This window comes from Capra hircus, chromosome 9 (assembly GCF_001704415.2).
Source record: "Capra hircus breed San Clemente chromosome 9, ASM170441v1, whole genome shotgun sequence".
Classification (NCBI taxonomy): Eukaryota; Metazoa; Chordata; class Mammalia; order Artiodactyla; family Bovidae; genus Capra; species Capra hircus.
The window spans coordinates 67,551,595-67,573,723 of NC_030816.1; the positions used below are offsets into that span (position 1 = coordinate 67,551,595).

Genomic DNA, 22,129 nt, shown 5'->3' on the forward strand with positions numbered 1-22,129 from the left:
CTCTAAAAGGAAATGCTGAGAAAAATTCATGATTCTCTTACTTAGATGAAACTATCAGCTAGTTAATAATTTATAAAATTAATTTACAACCATATGGATTTCCCTCTTATCTAAACCTTTCTTACAAGTACAAATATGGGCTAAAATTTTAATAGTAAGTGTCTTGCCAAAGAGTTATCTAGATGTAAAGTAGATGAAAGTTATTAGCCCTTGAAGATGATGCTGTAAAGCTATATCGTTACTCGTTCAGAAAGGCACACTCATTTATATATTGTGGGTAATTCTCTATTTTGTAGCTATGGTCTATTTGCTGTAAGCTTGTCTGAGGGAATTTCTGCTTCTGTAACAAATGGTCTGTGTTCAAGAAGAGCTACCTGAGTTAATTTCTAATATTCTTTTTATTTCCTACAAGTCAATGTCCTGCTTCATGAGATATGTTTTCATGTCCTCAGGGCACTTCTGCCCAAATAGCAGTTGCCTCAGGTGGTTTTACCTGAGAGCGATTGCTATCTTCCTACTTGGCTTTCAGTGATGGTGCGTGGAACAATGGAAGAGTATTTTAGTTCAGTTCAGGTCAGTGGTTCAGTCGTGTCCGACTCTTTGCGACCCCATGAATAGCAGTACGCCAGGCCTCCCTGTCCATCACAAACTACCGGAGTTCACTCAGACTCACGTCCATCGGGTCAGTGATGCCATCCAGCCATCTCATCCTCTGTCGTCCCCTTCTCCTCCTGCCCCCAATCCCTCCCAGCATCACAGTCTTTTCCAATGAGTCAACTCTTCGCATGAGGTGGCCAAAGTACTGGAGTTTCAGCTTTAGCATCATTCCTTCCAAGGAAATCCCAGGGCTGATCTCCTTCAGAATGGACTGGTTGGATCTCCTTGCAGTCCAAGGGACTCTCAAGAGTCTTCTCCAACACCACAGTTCTAAAGCATCAATTCTTTGGTGCTCAGCCTTCTTCACAGTCCAACTCTCACATCCATACATGACTACTGGAAAAACCATAGCCTTGACTAGACGGACCTTAGTCGGCAAAGTAATGTCTCTGCTTTTGAATATGCTATCTAGGTTGGTCATAACTTTTCTTCCAAGGAGTGAGCGCCTTTTAATTTCATGGCTGCAATCACCATCTGCAGTGATTTTGGAGCCCCCCCCCAAATAAAGTCTGACACTGTTTCCACTGTTTCCCCATCTATTTCCCATGAAGTGATGGGACCAGATGCCATGATCTTCATTTTCTGAATGTTGAGCATTAAGCCAACTTTTTCACTCTCACTTTCATCAAGAGGCTTTTTAGCTCCTCTTCACTTTCTGCCATAAGGGTGGTGTCATCTGCATATCTGAGGTGATTGATATTTCTCCCAGCAATCTTGATTCCAGCTTGTGTTTCTTCCAGTCCAGCGTTTCTCATGATGTACTCTGCATATAAGTTAAATAAGCAGGGTGACAATATACAGCCTTGACATACTCCCTTTCCTATTTGGAACCAGTCTGTTGTTCCATGTCCAGTTTTAACTGTTGCTTCCTGACCTGCATACAGATTTCTCAAGAGGCAGGTCAGGTGGTCTGGTATTCCCATCTCTTTAAGAATTTTCCACAGTTTATTGTGATCCACACAGTCAAAGTCTTTGGCATAGTCAATAAAGCAGAAATAGATGTTTTTCTGGAACTCTCTTGCTTTTTCCATGATCCAGCGGATGTTGGCAATTTGATCTCTGGTTCCTCTGCCTTTTCTAAATCCAGCTTGAACATCTGGAAGTTCACAGTTCACGTATTGCTGAAGCCTGGCTTGGAGAATTTTGAGCATTACTTTACTAGCATGTGAGATGAGTGCAATTGTGCAGTAGTTTGAGCATTCTTTGGCATTGCCTTTCTTTGGGATTGGAATGAAAACTGACTTTTTCCAGTCCTATGGCCACTGCTGAGTTTTCCAAATTTGCTGGCATATTGAGTGCAGCACTTTCACAGCATCATCTTTCAGGATTTGAAATAGCTCAACTGGAATTCCATCACCTCCACTAGCTTTGTTCGTAGTGATGATTTCTAAGGCCCACTTGACTTCACATTCCAGGATGTCTGGCTCTAGATGAGTGATCACACCATCGTGATTATCTGCATCATGAATATCTTTTTTGTACAGTTCTTCTGTGTATTCTTGTCACCTCTTCTTAATATCTTCTGCTTCTGTTAGGTTCATACCATTTCTGTCCTTTATCGAGCCCATCTTTGCACGAAATGTTCCCTTGGTATCTCTAATTTTCTTGAAGACTCTAGTCTTTCCTATTCTGTTGTTTTGCTCTAAAAGAATGGCTCGATAGTCAGATTAGTGGTTCAGCAGGTGTGGGTTTCCAGTTTTGTTGATGGGAAACCCTACCCTGCTCTAGTGCTTGAGTTTGGCGAAGGGCTAGGTGACTCTCTGGCGCCACACACTGGTGTCCTGCTCACAGGCAAATCCCTTCGGACTCTCCATCAGTAAGTGCAGCAGATCACACCCAGAAAAATTGGAAAAGGCAAGGTAAACACTTTTGCAAAACCAATCTGATTCCAGAAGTGTAGGACTAGTATAAGTAATTTTCGTCCAAAATTTCTTCCCTTCAGGTATTTACAGCTAAAGCACAAATTTAGCTTTGTGTTCCCATTTGTACCATAGATTCCTTAATTTTCATGTTCTCTTTTCTATTTTCTAATTAAAAATAACATGAGTGAGTGAGTGCTTAGTCACTCAGTTGTGTCTGACTCTGTGCCACCCCATGGACTGTAGCCCACCAGGCTCCTCTGTCCATGGGATTTCAAGGCAAGAATACTGGAGGAGGTTACCATTCCCTTCCGCAGGGGATCTTCCTGATCAAGGGATCGAATCCGCGTCTCATGCATTGCAGGCAGATTCTTTACTGTTTGAGCCACCAGGGAAGCCTCAAATAATATAGGAATCATTTTAAAAAATCATTTAAAATGAAGAAAATAGTGAGAATCTCTACCCTACCCCTTAGAAAAAACTACTAATGGCATATAGACTTCCAGCTTTTTAACTGTTTATGCTACCAAAAATACATCATACTGTGTGTGACTTGCACTTACTTTTTAACTTATCAATACACATTGGGCATCTTTCTATATAATACACATTGAATCATCCCATTATTGTCAATTGCTACATAGTATTCTATTTGTGTTATATGAAGTTATCTCATAACTTATTTAACCACTCCCCCAATGATGTACATTTAGATTATATTTTTGCTGAAGGTAACAGCATTATTCATATACCTGTGATTACTTTGGACAATATTTCTGCAGGATAAATTCCTAGAAGAGAAATTACTAAGGTGAAATATTATAGCTTTTCATTTATACTTCGACACAGCAGATGGTGACTGCAGGCATGAAATTAAAAGACACTTGCTTCTTGGAAGAAAAGCTATGGCAAACTTAGACTGTATATTAAAAAGCAGAGACATTACTTTGCCAACAAATGTCCATATAGTCAAAGCTATGGTTTTCCAGTAGTTATGTATGGATGTGAGAGTTGGACCATAAAGAAGGCTGAGTGTCAAAGAATTGATCATTTTGAACTGTGGTGCTGGAGAAGACTCTGGAGAGTCCCTTGGACTGCAAGGAGAACAAACCAGTCAATCCTAAAGGAAATCAATCTTGAATATTCATTGGAAGAACTGATGCTGAAGCTCCAATACTTTGGCCACCTGATGCAAAAAGCCAACACATTAGAAAAGACCCTGATGCTGGGAAAGACTGAAGGCAGGAGGAGAAGGGGACAACAGAAGACGAGATGGTTGGATGGCATCACCAACTCAATGGACATGAGTTTGAGCAAGCTCCAGGAGATAGTGAAGGACAGGGAAACCTAGTGTGCTTCAGTCCATGGGGTCGCAAAGGATTGGACATGACTGATCAACTGAACAAAAAATCAAGAATGTATGAAAACTTTTATTTTCTTATGGTCATACCTAATACTGTGAGTTTTTAATCTTTTTTATTCTTTGCCAGCCTAATTGAAATTTACTCTTAGAAGTGAGCTTTTTAAAAATGTTCAGTCATCATCTGAGTTCTTTTTTTAAAACATAATTTCATTTTTGTCTGTGCTGGGTCTTCCTTGCTGCACTTGGGCATTCTCTAGTTGTAGCGAGCAGAGGTTACTCTCTAGTTGCAGGTGCATGGGCTTTGCACTGTGGTGGCTTTTCTTGCTGCAGAGCAGAGCTCTAGGGCATGCAGAGTTCAGTAGTTGCGGCATGTGGGTTCAGTAGTTGCAGTTCCTGGGCTCTAGAGCACAGACTCAACAGTTGTTGTGCATGGGCTTAGTTACTCTGCTGTGTGTGGGATCTTCCCAGACCAGGGATTGAACCCACATCCCCTGCATTGGCAGGCAGATTCTTTACCACTGAGCCACCAGGGAAGCCCCATCTGAGTTCGTGTATTTTATGTTCATATTTTTTGAATATTTTCCATAGTGGTGTTTTCCTTTATCTCATGGATTTGTGACTGTTATATTTCCCTCCTTTGTCGTTTGTTTTTATCTTTGTTTATATAGTCCTTTCTGCTCATCTTTTTCTTTATGGTTTCTATCATGATGTTATTTAGCAAGGTGTCCTCACATAAAAATTATTTTCTCCTTGGACATTTATTACTTTTGTAATATGTTCTAATAAACTACAGATCTAGACTTCATTAATCCTTTGTGTATTTTTCTTGGCTCTTTTAATTTACTTATTCTTTTCCAAATGAAATTTTAAAATAATTTTTCAAGGTTCTGAAAATGCTACATTTAGTTTTCAATTGCTGTTGCAGTAACTTTATTAAAATTTATCACCTTATACTCTTTCCCCAATATGGTTATGTTTATCCTTTATTTTAGTCTGCTTTTTGTATTTCATTAAAGCCTTGTGTCTTTCTTGCTGAATTTATTTCCAAGTATGTTTATTAGTGTTATTAAGGAGTCTTCTTTCTCAGTCCATTTTCTAACTTATTATTAATTTTTGGTATATTTCTCTTGAATTGACTGTTTTCCTGTTCTTACTTTCTCTTGCTACTAATGCATCAAATAATTTTCTTGGTTTTGCTCCAAGGAGGTTAAGTGATGGTACACTTTCACTGAATATGCTTACCTCATTTCTTTTTCTTATATTCTCTCATTGGTTAAAAGTTCCAAAATATTGTTGACCAATGGTGGTGTTATCAGAAAGATTAATTTATGATTTCAATGTAATTATTTTTGATATTTAATTACTAAGTATCATATTTGTTCTGGAATTCTAAAAAATACTCCTTATCAAATTAAGAAGGCTTGTTTCTTTCATAGCTCACTAAGAATTTTAATCAGAAATAATGTCGAGGGACTTCCCTGGTCCAGTGGCTAAGACTTCATGCTCCCAACGCAAGGCGGACTGGATTCAACTCCTGGTCAGGGAACTAGATCCCACTTGATGTAACTAAGACCTGGCATACAATAAATAAATATTAGCCAAATAAATAAATTATAAGCCAAATAAATAAATATTAAAAAGAGAGATTTTGGACTTGTCCTTTTAGCATCTACTAATATTAAATTTACATATTTTCAACACTGGATATACGACATCATATATTTGTCAAACTCATAAAACTAGACAATACAAAAAGTGACTTCTAACGTAGCTATGGACTTTTATTAGTAATAGCGATCAATTGTAACAAATATACCTAGCTAATGCAAGATATTAGTAATAGGAGAAACTGTGGTAGAAGAGAGGGAGTATATGAGAATTCTCTGTTTCCTGCTCCATTTTTCTGTAAATCTAAAACTGCTCTAAGAAATAAAATCTATTCAGTTAAACAAAATAAAAAGAAAAAAATTACATTAAAAAAGTCATTTAACCCTCCTCAGCCTCTGTTCCCTCATCTATGAAATAAGGGGCTTAGACTAGTTGATCTCTACCTTTTCCTCCGAATAGAAGATTCCATCATTCTGACTGTCTATATAAAGATGTCTGTCTGCCACTATATATATTTTTTCTTTCAGTTTTACTGAGATATAATTGACATGTAGCACTCTGTAAGCTTAGGATGTACAGTACCATTACTTGATTTACATACATCACAAAATGATTATCACAATAAGTTTAGTGAACATCCATCATCTCATAAAGATACAAAAATAAAGAATTGGAGAAAAATTTTTTTTCTTCTAATGAGAACTCTTAGACTTTACTCTTTTTGCAACTTATATGTATAACATACAGCAATATTAATTATATTTATCACATTGTATATCATATCCTCAGTGATTAGTCCTCTTATTACTGGAGATTTATACTTTTTGACCACCTTCATTCAATTTCCCTCCCCTAAACCCCCATCTCTGCTAACCATAAATCTGACCTCTTTTGCTATAAATGAGTTTGTTTTTGAAGAATAATTGACCTACAACCCTATGTTGGTTTCTATCTCACAACACAGTGATTCAATATTTCTATACATTTCAAACTGATCACCATAATGTCTAGTTATGATGTCTAATGATGACATCATACAAAGATATCACATAATTATTGACTATATTTCCCAGTGTACATTTCATATCTGTGACCAATTTATTTGATAAGCAGAATTTTGTACTTCTTAATCTCTCTCACCTATTTCTTTCCTCCCCTGATTTCACTCCCATCTGGCAATCATCTCTTTGTTTGCTGTATCTATAATTATTTCTGTTTTGTTATACTTGTTCACTTGATTTGTTTTTTTCTTTAGATTCTACATATAATATCATATGATATTTGTCTTTGTCTGATTTACTTGGCTTAGTATGATAATTTCCAGGTCCATTCATGTTATCACAAATGGAAAAGTTTTATTCTTTATTCTTTTCTATTGCTGAGTAGTATTCTATCCTCTTTATTCACTCATCTGTTGATGGATACTTAGGTTGGTTCCATATCTTGGCTATTGTAAATAATGCTGTAGTGAACACAGAGGTGCATACATCTTTTGCAATTAATGTTTCTGTTTTCTTCAGAGAAATACTTAGCTGTGCAGTTTCTGGATCATATGGTAATTCTTTTTTTTTTTTTTTTTTTTGAGGAATCTCTATACTATTTTCCACAGTGTATATTTTCCAATACATATTAAGGCGGAAGAAAAGAGTAAGTTGAAAAAGATAATCTATCAGTTTAAGTAAAAGGTAAAGGAATATCATTATGCAATTCTGAAAAATAAAAGAATACAATTATTGGATGAATCTGGTGATGAAATGTAGTTTATAGGAAAGGGATAATGGAGAAATACATTCATTTAAATAAAATAACTCAAGTTTTTAAAGGATAACTTCAAATGACTCAGGTGCCATGAAATGATAACTAAAAGACTGTCAGTAATGGAACCTATGAAAATTATTATAAAATGATTTGTGGCTCAGGAAATACTTACCTAAAAATTTCTCATCATCATGAATCAGACAATAATGTCCACAAAGATGCTGAGATACAGATGTTGTTTCTGCCTCATATGATATGTTCTCCATCAGATGTTAGTGTGGGTGGAGCAGGCAGCTGCCTGAGAGGGGTGGTGGGAACTGTAACATGAGAAAACACAACCCAAAGCACATGGCTCAGCGGAACCAGAAGAGGAATTACACCTGGGGTCTTAGGTGCACCGACTGGCAGCATCCGTGTGGTGTTGTGATTAAAAACCCCAAACACCTGTTTTTAATTCCCAGCTCTGCCATTCTCTGGTTGTGTGACTTTGGACAGTTTACCTAATTTTCTCTATGTCTCCATTTCCTTTTATGTAAAATGAAGATAATAATAGTAACCCTTCTCAGTGAGGATAAGAAGAGTTAATGTTTACAAAGTTCTTAGATCAGAGCCTGGCCCACAGTAAGTGTTATGTGAGTGTTTATTAAATAAAAAATAGATGCATTAGAACTCCGGTCTCCTTAGTGCTAGCTTACTATCCTATGACTCAGCACTTTTTGAAGCCTGCCAGGAAATCACAAGTATCTCCTGGTATCATCATTTAGCTGCATAGAACAGAACACTTTTCTACATTGCTTTAAACAAATACAGGGAGTTATTTTTCTCCCATCACAAGAAGTCTGCAAGGAGGCCACAGCTGGCATAGGTTCAGCAGGTTAAAGATGTCAGGGCAAAGAGCTCTGAGATTCTCTGCTTCTTTTCTTTGAGCTTACCAAGTGGTTACTGAAGCTTTAATCATCCTATATACAGTGAAACAGGAAAACTAGGGATCGCGGTGGTAGGGGCTGTACTATTGCAGCATTTCTCAAAAGTCCTTTCAGCAGATTCTGACTTTCCATAGTATTATGGCTTGGTCCAGATACATCATTGCATTCCCAGGTGAATTTCCAAACACCCTTTTGGGTGTGTCCTTCTGTGTTCAGAGGCCAGCTGTCAGTGAAGTGAGTAATTCACCAGCTTTTTTTGACAAATGAAATTTTTTCATTAAAGTTTTTTTTTTTAATGCGGACCATTTAAAAAAGTATTTTTTTGAATTTATTACAATATTGCTTCTGTTTTATGTTTTGGCTTTTTGGCCCCAGGGCATGTGGAATCATAGCTCTCCAACCAGGGATAGAACCCACACCCACTGGTGAAGTCTTAACCACATCCCTGGTGAAGTCTTAACCACAGGACTGCCAGGGAAGTCTGGACATATGAAATTTTGAGAGGAAGGCAAAGTGGATGCTCAGCTCTTGGGATGGGAGATGAGGTATCTAAACTAGCCTGGGTTCCAGCATGTCTGCTTGGCTACCAGTCTTCCCTTGGGACAAGGGAAGCTGGGGTTCTCCCTGCTCTCAATTGGCCAGTTTCACAGAAAATTTAAACTGGCTTCTGGCACTTGGCAGGACTGCTTGACACTGCCATCTCTCATGGTAAATCATATGTTTCCTGAAAACAAAATGAAAACAAAATTGTTTAACTTTGTCTAACTCCTCATTAGTGTTGGATGTTTATTACACTAGGTTCTAAAATGAACTTTTAACTAGCTCTGAGGATAACTAACACAGAGAGCTAGTAAATGGACTGCAAACATTTAACTGCCCTTAACTATGGGGGAAGTTCCTTAATATGGTAAGAAGAATGATCCATCCCACCATCCCTGCATTCCACATTTCTGTGATATTGCCCTCCTGCAGATGCTACCAGCTTGCCCAATGTCTTACCTTCTATGGACAAAGAGTTTGGGACTCAAGTTTATAGTTTAATTATCTGCTTCACATAATTTCTAACTACTGGGAAATACATTTTCCATCTTACAAAAGACAGGGAGCGTTCTTTGCAACTACCCCCCCTTTAAGTTGCTTCCACCTGAAGGGCATCTCAAGGGAACCCCTTATGAGGGTAATGGTGGTTGTTTTGGAGGCTCATAGGCTGCCCCGTTAGGAAAAGATGACCTTTAATGTGAAAGTGCTCCCTAGTTGGCAAAATATTGGCAAATATAGGCATTATTAGAGAATTTTTGCCAGAGATGAGCCTTGAGAGATGAGTAGAAATTTGAGAGATGGAGAAAATGACATGAATCATTAGTGCTTAAGGGGCATGGAAGAACAAATGTTGACTTTTGGGGGGTGTTCCTATGATAACAAAATACACAATTATTTTAAAAGGTGCAGTAACAGAAGTTGAAACACTGCGTTAAGGTCAGATAAATGGAAGAGACTGAACACCAAGTCAAGGGGGTCGGTTGGTTGTAGGCCATGGGGAGCCATTGACTATTTCTGAGGCAAGGAATGACAAAGTTCCAATTGAAGCTATCGTTCCAAGAAGATAATTCTAGTGGCTGTGATAAGGGGTAGTGAAGGTGTAAGGATGGTGGTAGGAAGAGCAATCACAGAGTTTATGCACTAAGGCGAAAGCAGCAGAAGTAAAAACAAAGGCTCAGAATTGAGAAATGTAGCAGATAATGGATTCCTGTAATTTGACTACTGGTTGGACTGCAAGGAGATCCAACCAGTCCATTCTAAAGGAGATCAGTCCTGGGTGTTCTTTGGAAGGAATGATGCTAAAGCTGAAACTCCAACACTTTGGCCACCTCATGCGAAGAGTTGACTCATTGGAAAAGACTCTGATGCTGGGAGGGATTGGGGGCAGGAGGAGAAGGAGACAATAGAGGATGAGATGGCTGGACGGCATCACTGACTTGATGGACATGTGTTTGAGTGAACTCCGGGAGTTGGTGATGGACAGGGAGGCCTGGCATGCTGCAATTCATGGGGTTGCAAAGAGTTGGATACGACTGAGCAACTGAACTGAACTGAACTGGATGTTGGGAGGGGGAGGAACCATTAGTGGTCTCCCAATATGTCTGTTTTCTCCTTATATTAGAGTTCTGGAGGTGTCATTGACAAAGTACTGCAAACTGGATGGCTTAAAACAGTTAACAAATTTACTGTCTCAGAATCTGGAGGCTAGAAATGGAGGTGTCAGCAGGGCTGGTTCCTTCTGAGATCTGTGGGCAGAATTGGTTCGGAGCCTCTCTCACTTTCTGGTGACAATCTGCAGTCCCTGGTATTCCCTGGCTTGTCACGACTCCAATCTCTGCCTCCATCTTCCGGTGGCATTCTCTGTGTGTCTCTGTCTCCTTATAAGGGCAACATGTTGGATTAAGGATCCACTCGGATGATGTCACCTTAACAAATGACATCTGCAATGACTCTGTTTCCAAAGAAGGCCACTTTCCAAGGTCCAGGAAATTAGAGCTTTCACATATTTTCTTGGAGGACATATTTCAACCTGTAACATTCCCCCACCCCTTCCTTACAAATGGAGCCCTGACGTGGGGCCTGACTTAGATGGAGGCTGCTTTTCTGGGTGAAGAGTTTTGCATCTCGTTTCATCAGGCGGCCAGCCCAAGTAAGTTGGTGCAGCCATTCCTAACCTTGAGACCAGATCAGCAATTCTAATCTCACCTGACTGACAAGGGGAGGCTAACAGCTGCCACAGAGGATAAGTGGGGGGCCACTCAGGGGCAGGAAAGCAAGGAAGGGCTGAGTGAGGGGCAGGGCTCCAGGGCAAGGCAAGCCCAGCTGGGATGAAGACAAGGTTTCAACTCAGTGTCTTTTCTTTTTAAACAGTGTTTTTCATTTGTGAATTTAATAAAATCTGTCTAAAATTTTTTTTAAATAGTTATAAAAAGGCCCATACTGGAGGCTGCTTTTCTGAGCTTTGGCCACATGGAAGTGCACTGGCCAGTGACCTGAAGGTGGAAGTCATTCTTTAACGGACAGCATACATATGTCCTTTTGAGCTGACTTTGTGTTCCCCTTCAAGGAACAGGGATGCCAAAGTAATCTCAACCCTTACTGAGGAGGAGGCAGACGGGGTATCATTCTAAAGCAGGCTTGAAAGAGTTCTTTGGATATCCTGCTTAAGACGTGAACCTGGCCTTCTTTCAAAGTCCCAACCTGCAGGCTTCTAGCTGACTCCAGCTGAGTGACCCTAGCAAACGGTCACCATACCAGTGTGGTGATGGTGGTGGTGTTTTGGCTGACTTAACTTTCAAAAATTTGAACTAAAATGCACCCACGTAGGCCATTTACTCATTTTTCATAGATACAATTTTACCCTATTATCTTACATCTAGCTTTACTTATATATATGCCTGGTCTCTGAATGATTTGGGTTTAAGACCTCTGAAATAGTCTTAAAATATACGTTGAACATTTATTTAGACTAGAGGCTGAAGACTGTGGCAGGAAAAAAGACCCCTTGGTGATGGAGGTCTGCCTCTTCTCTACTGCCCAGAGTAAGAGATTTCGAGTTCCAAACTCCTGTATATGGTCTACTCAGCAAAACAAAAGCTCTGCAATTACCCTGACACCCACTGGGGAGAGGAAATTTAGCAATGATTTACTGTCATTCTAAAATGCATTTAGAAAGTTCTCTTACCATTCATTCACCCATCCATCAAAGCAGTTTATAAGAACGTTTCTTCTAACAACACAGTTTCCTCTGTGAGAACAATTCTGGTAAGTGGATTACCTTCAATGCGCCACACTTCCAGGGATATTTTGGCACCATTAAGAGACTGTGGGCTTCCCTGATGACTCAGTGGTAAAGAATCTGCCTGCAATGAAGGAGATGGGGTTCCATCCTTGACTTGGGAAGGTCCCCTGGAGAAGGAAGTGACAATCCACTCTAGCATTCTTGCCTGGAGAATTCCATGGACAGAGGAGCCTGGCGGGCTACAGGCCATAGGGTCACAAGAGTTGGATATGACTTAGCAACTGAACAACAGCAAAGAGACTGGCACCCCCAGGCCATCTGGTTCTTCTAACACAGTACACTGGTGATGCTTCCAGACAGTGGGGACATTGCAGAGGGGCCAGTTGTTGAGAAGGAAATAATGAGCACAGGTAGAATGTGAATCGCCACTGAGCCATCCGCATGGATTGTTGACAGCAGGAAAACGACATCTTACATGATGAAGAGGGACTGGGAAGGTGATGTGCTGCCAGATGTGCTGGTCTGGATACATTCACATCAACAGCATTCCTGGCAAGATGAGTAGCTTTGGCAAACTTACCGACAGATCCCCGGGAGTGGGGGTGGGGGGTGCTTCAGATCTGTGTGAGATTTAGCCAGTGACTTGCGCCTAGTCTCAACACTACCCTTTCTGAAGCTTTTCAGTGACTCCCTTTGATGTTCAGAAATCTCATAACTTAGTAGAGCTCTCTATAGCAAAGAGAGTCCATTTTTAAACCTGAAACTAACTGTTTCCATCAGCTACATCAGCACAGCTGCTAGCTGCTGCTGCTCTCTTGGCCTGTAAGTAACAACCCTTCCTGATTAACAGCAAAAAAACCAGTCTGGCTAATGAACAGCACTGGCACTATATTTCATATCTAAAGCAAGAATGGCAGGACATACTTAAAGTGAAGCAAGAATATAACCTACAGCCCAGATTACTGTACCCAGCAAGGATCTCATTCAAATATAAAGGAGAGATCAAAAGCTTTACAGACAAGCAAAAGGTGAGAGAACTCAGCACCACCAAACCAGCTTTCCAACAAATGCTAAAGGATCTTCTCTAGACATGAAACACAGAAAGGGTGTATGAACCTGAACCCAAAACAACAAAGTAAATGGCAACAGGATCATACTTATCAATAATTACCTTAAATGTAAATGGGTTGAATGCCCCAACACAAAGACAAAGACTAGCTGATTGGATACAAAAACAAGACCCCTATATATGTTATCTACAAGAGACCCACCTCGAAACAAGGGACACATACAGACTGAAAGTGAAGGGCTGGAAAAAGATATTCCACGCAAATGGAGACCAAAAGAAAGCAGGAGTAGCAATACTCATATCAGATAAAATAGACTTTAAAACAAATTCTGTGAAAAGAAACAAAGAAGGACACTACATAATGATCAAAGGATCAATCCAAGAAGATATGACAATTATAAATATATATGCACCCAACGTAGGAGCACCGCAATATGTAAGACAAATGCTAACAAGCATGAAAGGGGAAATTAACAATAACACAATAATACTGGGAGACTTTAATACCCCACTCACACCTATGGATAGATCAACTAAACAGAAAATTAACAAGGAATCACAAACTTTAAATGATACAATAGACCAGTTAGATCTAATTGATATATATAGGACATTTCACCCCAGTACAATGAATTTCACCTTTTTCTCAAGCTTACACGGAACCTTCTCCAGGATAGATCACATCCTAGGCCATAAATCTAGCCTTGGTAAATTCAAAAAAATTGAAACCATTCCAAGCATCTTTTCTGACCACAATGCAGTAAGATTAGATCTCAATTACAGGAGAAAAACTATTAAAAATTCCAACATATGGAGGCTGAACAACACGCTGCTGAATAACCAACAAATCACAGAAGAAATAAAAAAAGAAATCAAAATATGCACAGAAACGAATAAAAATGAAAACATTGCCTTCTCCGAAAGATGAAAACACAACAACCCAAAACCCGTGGGACACTGTAAAAGCAGTGCTAAGGGGAAGGTTCATAGCAACACAGGCATATCTCAAAAAACAAGAAAAAAGTCAAATAAATAACCTAACTCTACACCTAAAGCAACTAGTAAAGGAAGACATGGAGAACCCCAGGGTTAGTAGAAGGAAAGAAATCTTAAAAATTAGGGCAGAAATAAATGCAAAAGAAACAAAAGAGACCATAGCAAAAATCAACAAAGCCAAAAGCTGGTTCTTTGAGAGGATATATAAAACTGACAAACCATTAGCCAGACTCATCAAGAAACAAAGGGAGAAAAATCAAATCAATAAAATTAGAAATGAAAATGGAGAGATCACAATAGACAACACAGACATACAAAGGATTATAAAAGACTACTATCAGCAATTATATGCCAATAAAATGGACAACTTGGAAGAAATTTGCAAATTCTTAGAAAAGTACACAGGCAATAAATGCTGGAGAGGGTGTGGAGAAAAGGGAACCCTCTTACACTGTTGGTAGGAATGCAAACTAGTACAGCCACTATGGAGAACAGAGTGGAGATTCCTTAAAAAACTGGAAATAGAACTGCCATATGACCCAGCAATCCCACTGGTGGGCATACACACCAAGGAAACCAGAATTGAAAGAGACACCAATGTTCATCGCAGCACTGTTTATAATAGCCAGGACATGGAAACAACCTAGATGTCCATCAGCAGATGAATGGATAAGAAAGCTGTGGTACATATACACAATGGAATATTACTCAGCCATTAAGAATACATTTGAATCAGTTCTAATAAGGTGGATGAAACTGGAGCCTATTATATAGAGTGAAGTAAGCCAGAAAGAAAAACACCAATACAGTATACTAACGCATATATATGGAATTTAGAAAGATGGTAACGATAGCCCTGTATGCAAGACAGCAAAAGAGACACAGATGTATAGAACAGTCTTTTGGACTCTGTGGGATAGGGCGAGGGTGGCATGATTTGGGAGAATGGCTTTGAAACATGTATATTATCATATGTGAAATGGATCACCAGTCCAGGTTCGATGCAGGATACAGGATACTTGGGGCTGGTGCACTGGGATGACCCAGAGGGATGGTATGGGGAGGGAGGTGGGAGAGGGGTTCAGGATTGGGAACTCATGTACACCCGTGGCGGATTCATGTTGATGTATGGCAAAACCAATACAATAATGTAAAGTAACTAGCCTCCAATTAAAATAAATAAATTTATATATTTTAAAAAATCTGTAATGAGCATCAAATATAGAGAAAAAGAGTGATTTTTACCTGCTTCTTAATCTTCCCAATTGCCCTCTAGAGCAACAGAGCTCTCCTTGGAAACTCAGTCCATAATAAACACATGTCTGTGAACAAATAGACACATTATTTTGCCAAAGGGTGATTTCTTTGGTTTTTGAGCTACAAATAACCCCTGAAAAGTGGCTTTCTCAACTAAATATGCAGTCATTGCAGTGTATTTATAGTGATTAAAAATCTTTATTAGGGACTTAACTTAGATTTTCAGTAGATGTGCTTTTTAATTTTGCAATTTTTTGACCATGGAGCATGGACACACAATTTTTTAAAAAATGCACCCAACTTCTACATGAAGATAAAATCAGGCTTTGTCAATAATTAATAGTTTTATGCTAGTAGAATCTTCTTGGAATTATCTTGATTTGGGGAACACTATAATTTCTATTAGCATAACTATAAGGCCAATTAGAAAATATATACTGGTTTTCTCTGGGTTAAGAGCTCGGGTGGAAAAATTCAGCAAAACATTCATGAGTTGCTACTTTACCTCCGGCACTCTGCTCATCCTGCTCTGACTCCACATTTTCTGACTCAGAGACTATTTGCAGAGGACACCTGTTTTAAATGTACCAACAGGAAATACCTATGTTGTCTTTTCATAATCTGATGCTGCATCTGGTTAGCTGAAATGTGACGCTGCCCACGGACTGAAGCAACTTCAGTGTGACAGCATTTACTGGAAGGCAGAGGGAATCCAGTTTATATTTATTTTCCTTCTATTAAGATCTGGCATTGTAGCATAAAAAAAAAAAAAGGGCAAAACCAGTTTAACTCTCAAAAGATTAGTATTAAATTACATACAGGAATTTACATCCAGACTCAGTATAATTTGCCCTTAATGCATAAAACTGTTGTCTGACAATGCTTGCTTTATAACATTTTATTTATAAACTTTTTGTCTAGTCTGTCTTGTTATATATCGACAGGATATTTATTAATATAAACCTTCAGTGGAAAAGTGCAGGGCAGTCTGCCCGCTGGAATAGAATTAACAAGGGAATTTCATAATGATTAACGGTAGTCTAACACTAAAATTCCAACTGGGTCCAAACGCAAGCAAGTCACAGGAGGCGGGTGGGATGTGCGGTTTACACCCCACGTGCACGCCTCCGACGGTGCCACTCGGCCAGCAAGTCCTCGAGCTGGACCGTTGGTCCACACTGGGGTCCCCTCCTTCCGAGCGGGTTTCCAGGCCCCGGTGCCCGGCCCCGCGCCCGCCCAGCCCGGGCCGCGCTCCGTCTTCGCCCGGCAGACGCCGCGGGCCGCGGTTCCCGGAGCCCCATGCGCGCTCCTCGAGCCCTGGAAGCCCTCGGAGGCCGCCCACCCGCTCCTGGGACTCCGAGGGGGTATCCCCGGCCAGGTCTCCAGGGCTGGCGAAGGCAGCAGCAGAATGACGGAGATGACGAAAGAGCTGACGCCACGCCGCCCACCCGGCCGCCGCCGGAGCCCGCACACGCCGCCCCGCCCGGGCGGTCGCCCGCGCGCTCGCGCTCGCGCCGGTCCCGCGGGGCGCGCCCCGCCTCCGCCCGCCCCGCCCCGCCCGGGGTTCCCACGGCGCCCGCCCGCGCCCGGCGCCGTCCTCCCCGCCGCCCAGGCCTTTGGCGAACATGGCGCTTGTCCCCTGCCAGGTGCTGCGGGTGGCCATCCTGCTGTCCTACTGCTCTATCCTGTGCAACTACAAGGCCATCGAAATGCCCTCGCATCAGACCTACGGAGGGAGCTGGAAATTCCTGACGTTCATTGATCTGGTAAGGCCGCCCCCCTCCCCTCCCCCGTCCTCCCCGCACCCGGAACCCGCGTGTGTTTGTGGGTGCGTCGGCGTCTGCGCGCGTGCCGCCGGCATCTAGCCGCGTCCTCGCTTTTTCCCCAGTGACTGCGTCTCAAAGGCCCCGCTGCCCCCGCAGCAGTACCTTCGGAAGCACCCAGCGTTGCCTGGTAGCTGGGGCACAAGTGCAGATGGGTCGCAGCCAGGTGGTGGGCTCTTTGGAGGGGAACACACACCTGCTTCTAAGAGGTGCCTTGGGAAGATTCTCCTCTTAGCAAATGGATCGGACGACCTTGATCAGGAGTGGCCTGAGACCCATTCGACCCCCAGGATGCTTTCCAGAGCACCCACCGTGGGATCAATTTGCAGCAGCTGGAAGACCCTGGATATCTTCGAATGACTTGAAGCTTCCTCTGAAAGGACCAGAGTCCTCCTCACAAAGAAGAGAAAGCTCCTCAGAAAAAAGAGAAATCGCCTAATAAAGTTGTCTTCCTTTTATCTGTTTTTTTTTTTTTGCCCCTTGTCACTAATTTACTTCCAAACTTTGTCCTCAGAAACATTAGAAGAGAAAGATTTTCCAAATGTATTCTCATTGTGACGCTACACTTCTCCCTATCTTACCGTGTAAAAGTTCACAGTAGTTTGCATAAGCAACTCCTCTGTTGGCACAGTATCATGGCCTTGGAAGTTGTAGTTTGTTCCCTTTCTTTTCGACAGCTTACCACTTCTGGCACTAAAAGGGCCAGAGAATCAGCCTGAGCATAAGACTCAATAAGGACATGGGGTGGAACCTAGGAACTTCAAGGTGGTAGGTGACTAAGACGAGCTCAAACACACAGTAAAAGATGGTCAAGTACGAACAGAGAAAAGCGAGAAGTTCTAGGGACTAGAGAAAATGTAGAACCCAGTAAAACCGGTCGCCAGAACTACCACTACAGGAGGTTCGCTGCACAAACGAGATGGTAATCTCTTATTGTTGACCCTTCATTTTGATGAAGAGAACTTGATAACTGTTTTGAGATACTTCCAAAGGCTGAGGATCCTTCAAAGAAATGCAGTCAGCGGGAGTTTTGTGTAGAAATGCCATTTTAAATCTGTATCTTGTTAGATATGTTCTGAGAGGAATTTAAGTCATTTTTTTTCTCAGCACTCTTCAAATTGGGCACCAAGACTGCCCAGGACATAGTGTTTCAGGGGTTTCAATTTTCAGTTCCTCAACTTCCAGGTCTTTCTTGAAACGGATCTGCCTCTGAACATGGCTATTGCCTGCCAGTTCTCCTTTCTTCTGCCCCATTCATCCAAGGCTCAAGCACGTGACAAGGCTCTGTGCTGTATTTATCTGTTCCTTTTAGCTTTCAGAAGATGGACTGGTGTCACTAGAACTATCTTCATATTTGCTTGAAAAACGAAGTCAGACTTGTCTTGACAGAAGGTCGTCTTGGGTTGATTAGTTCATCCGCCGGCTCTACCTTTTCTAATCTTCCATAGACTCAGTGAAACCTGCAGTCCTGAGATTCTAATAAATATGGATCAGAGCATTAGAAATCATGTCCCCTTTCAACTGTGCAAACTTAGGTTATTTAGATGTTTAAACATTTAGATGTTATTGAGAAATATGTGCATAGATTTTCAGAATTCTTTTTTACTGGCTATATGAAGAAAATCTCTCGGATCACTACCTTATCCTGTTCTTGACTTCACTTAGAGCTGGCCCAAGGAACTGCATTGAGTTGATACACTGATGAAAACCTCACCAGAACCATAGGAGCTGTGAACAGTTCTCAGAAGTATTAGATGTAATTTTGAGGGCATAGGAGAGAGCATCAGCAGGTGAGAGGGGGAGATATTGAGGGTGTCATTAACCCGTGCAAGAGATGACAACTTCTCACACTGGCATGGCTTACTGTGTGTTACAGAAGACTCACAAGAAACAATATATCTTTCATAACCTTTGTGTGACATCAAACTTTAATAGAACCCATCTGACTGCTTAAACTGTCATACAATTTGTATTTTAGCATTTGGCGATTGGACCTGCCTGTTTTAAATAATGATAATCACCACAAACAAGCTTTTGTCTATCAGAATTTAGGCCATGAATTCAAATTTGAAGCTTTTACTTTGTTTTACATTTAGATTCAGTTTGCATAGGGCCTTCAGCCAATCATTCAAACTCTATCTCTGTGGCTTTGGATTGAAATATAATAAATCCTTAGTCGAGAGTTCCTGTGAGAAAGTACAGTCTAGAATATATTCAAAGAAACACTCATGCAAAGTGTTACTCTTTTTGTTATTAGAGATTTAGAGTCTTTGGCGCATAAGCATTGTACAGCTGTTTAAACAACCATCCTGTCAATCCCTAGTAATGTCATGAAAAGATTAGGCTACTATAATTGACTCATTTAATTTCTCATTTTTTCTGTGTTTAAGAAAATAATAAACACTATTACTTCAGTGCTTTGGACATCTTTAATGGTTCTAAACCCATTAGAGCAATTCTGAAAGAAGATTTAGTTTCTTAAAACTTAAAGGAAAAGGCCCTTTTTGTAGGCAACTTAGTAGGCAACTTAGATCACAGAGAATCAAGACATTTATCCTGGTGGTCACACTCTGATTCTGTGATCCGTGGCATCAGTTTACCAAAATGTAGCTCAGAAATTTCAGGCAACATGGATCCAGGATAATATGGTTATGCCACAGTGGCCATTCCAGCCATATCTGTATCTTTCTTTGAGTATGAGAGTCATCCCAATAGAATCTGAGCTCATGGCTAAAAACTGAAATGCAAGTTATTGCTATCAGTAATCTTACCCTATTTTTTTTTCCCTAAGAGCTTCGTTTCCTAGAATCAAAGAACAGTGAGAAAACTAAACGTGCTTCAGGAAAATTCAAGTTAGTAAATGGAAATGGAACACTTGGCATGACAGGCAGAATAATAGACCACCCCCTCTCCAAAAAAAAGAGTCTGCATCCTGATCCTTGGAGCCTGTAAATATGTGAGGTTACATGGCAAAGGAATTAAGATTGCTAATCAACTGACCTTCAAAGAGAGAGGTTTATCTATAGTTTATAGCAGTTTATCTACGTTACTGCAAGGTTTCTTAAAAGTGAAGGGAGGCAGAAGAGATGAATGAGTTGGAGGAAGATGGGACAGTGGAAGAAAGTCACAGAGAGATAAAACATTGCTGGCTTTGAAGGTGAAGGAAGGGGCCAAGAGCCAAGGAATGTGGGAGGTGTCTACAGGCTGTAAAGGGCAAGGAAATAACCCCTCTCCCAGAGACTCCAGAAGAAACACAGTTCTGCTGACACCTTGATTTTAGTCATGTGAAACCCATTTTGGACTTCTGACCTCCAGAACCATAAAATAATAAACCATGAAAAAATAAATCTGCATTTAAACCACTAAACTTATGGTAATTTGTTGGAGCCGCAATAGAAAGCTTGTACACTTGGCTCTAAAGCCTGTGACCTAAAAAAAAAACCTTAAACGTTAATAAGATAATGACTTAGCTAGTTCTTTATGTATATTAGACAATTGGTTAATTTTAGTTTTAACCATAATACAGGTTTTTCCCTTCTGCATCTGTGAAACTGTGCTGGGAAGACATACATGTGACAACGGGCAATGTAAGAATCTATAAAAGTGGAATAGCTTCAGAAAAACTAGGCCTTTTCTTTACTGTGAAGTATTTTAGAAATTACCATTGTGCAGCATGCCATGCCAGAAGGAATACTCTTAACTGGAAATAAACTGGAAAGAAAAAAATACTGAACTGACTACTGTTCAAATATTTTCTTAACCAGTATTACTGGTGAAGAATTTTCTTCAAATGATGTAGATTCATTCACTTATTCACTAATCAAGTAATTTCCCAAGTTATATAATAATTGACCCTCAACGTGATAGAATGAAGAATCAGAATCAAACCAACATAAATTAAAAAAAAAACAGACTAGATGTTGAGGCCTAAGAGTAGTACTGGAATAGTGGGGGTTTAGTAAACATTTGAATAGAGAGCATCTTTCCATGTGTTCAGTAAGTATTCTTTCCTTGTGTGTCCTCCTATAACCATTCAAAATACTGTGGATTTTTGGAAATATATCAATCAGAATTTTACTGAGCTCTATACGATAGAATGTCTAAACCATGAATGAGAATCAACTTCTCTGAAAAACATGAACTGGACATTTATAAAAAATTATTATAGACTTGGGATTTAAGATGCTTTGATTTTTAAAAATTGAAACAGAAATGTGATGATCTGGTCCCATTTGCTCTAGTTCGTGGTTCTCACCGTTTCGAGGGTTATCATGTCTTGCGTGTGTGCATGCTCAGTTGTGTCCAACTCTTTGTGGCCCCGTGGACTAAGAATACTGAAGTGGGTTTGCCATTTCCTACTCCAGGGGATCCACCTGATCTAGGCATCAAACCCATACCTCCTGCATCTGTTGCAGTGGCAGGTGGATTCTTTCTCACTGAACCACCTGGGAAGCCCTGTTGTGTCTTAGGGCTCCATTATATTCATTATTTCTCCTGTGCTGACTTTCCATTCATGCACAGGCAGAATGTTGGTGAGGCCCTACCTCCTCAGAGTGTGGTCTGAGGACCAGAAGTGATCTCATCTGGAGCCTCCTGGAAATGTGGAACCTTTGGCTCTTCCCCAGACTTTCTGAATAAGCATTTACCTGTTAATAAGATCATTCTGTGATTTTTTTGCACATTCCAGTTTTAAAAATACTGCTCTAGGCCACACTGTTTCTGTTTTGTCATTTACTATGGAATAGCTTGTAGAAAACAGCCTTCATATATTAATTCTGCCTACTATATTTAAAACAATTAAGCATACTTCAAAATATATTTAATTATGTCACTTTTATTGTGACATGGTTAAAACGATGTTGTAAAAAAAATGACAACTTTAAGTGAAAGAGAAAAATATGTATTTGGCACCAAGGGTAGGCTGTTTGTTGCAGCTGAGAAACAAATTTGGCTTATCTTCAGGGAAACCAAGCGAAAAAGAATACACGTTTGATTGCATTGTCTCTACTGTTGGAATAAAGGAAGCATAACA

The 22,129-nt window shown here is 40.4% G+C and overlaps 1 protein-coding gene across 2 annotated transcripts in view; it reads left to right on the plus strand.

Annotated features, from left to right (window-relative positions):
• Positions 16,828–22,129, plus strand: part of AIG1 (androgen induced 1) — a 257,957-nt gene continuing 252,655 nt past the window's right edge. For both annotated transcript variants that reach the window (XM_018053284.1, XM_013966567.2), the window contains exon 1: positions 16,828–17,040. In XM_018053284.1, coding sequence (XP_017908773.1) covers positions 16,900–17,040 — 141 coding nt within the window. In that variant the 5' untranslated portion in view covers positions 16,828–16,899. The remainder of the gene's footprint in view (positions 17,041–22,129) is intronic.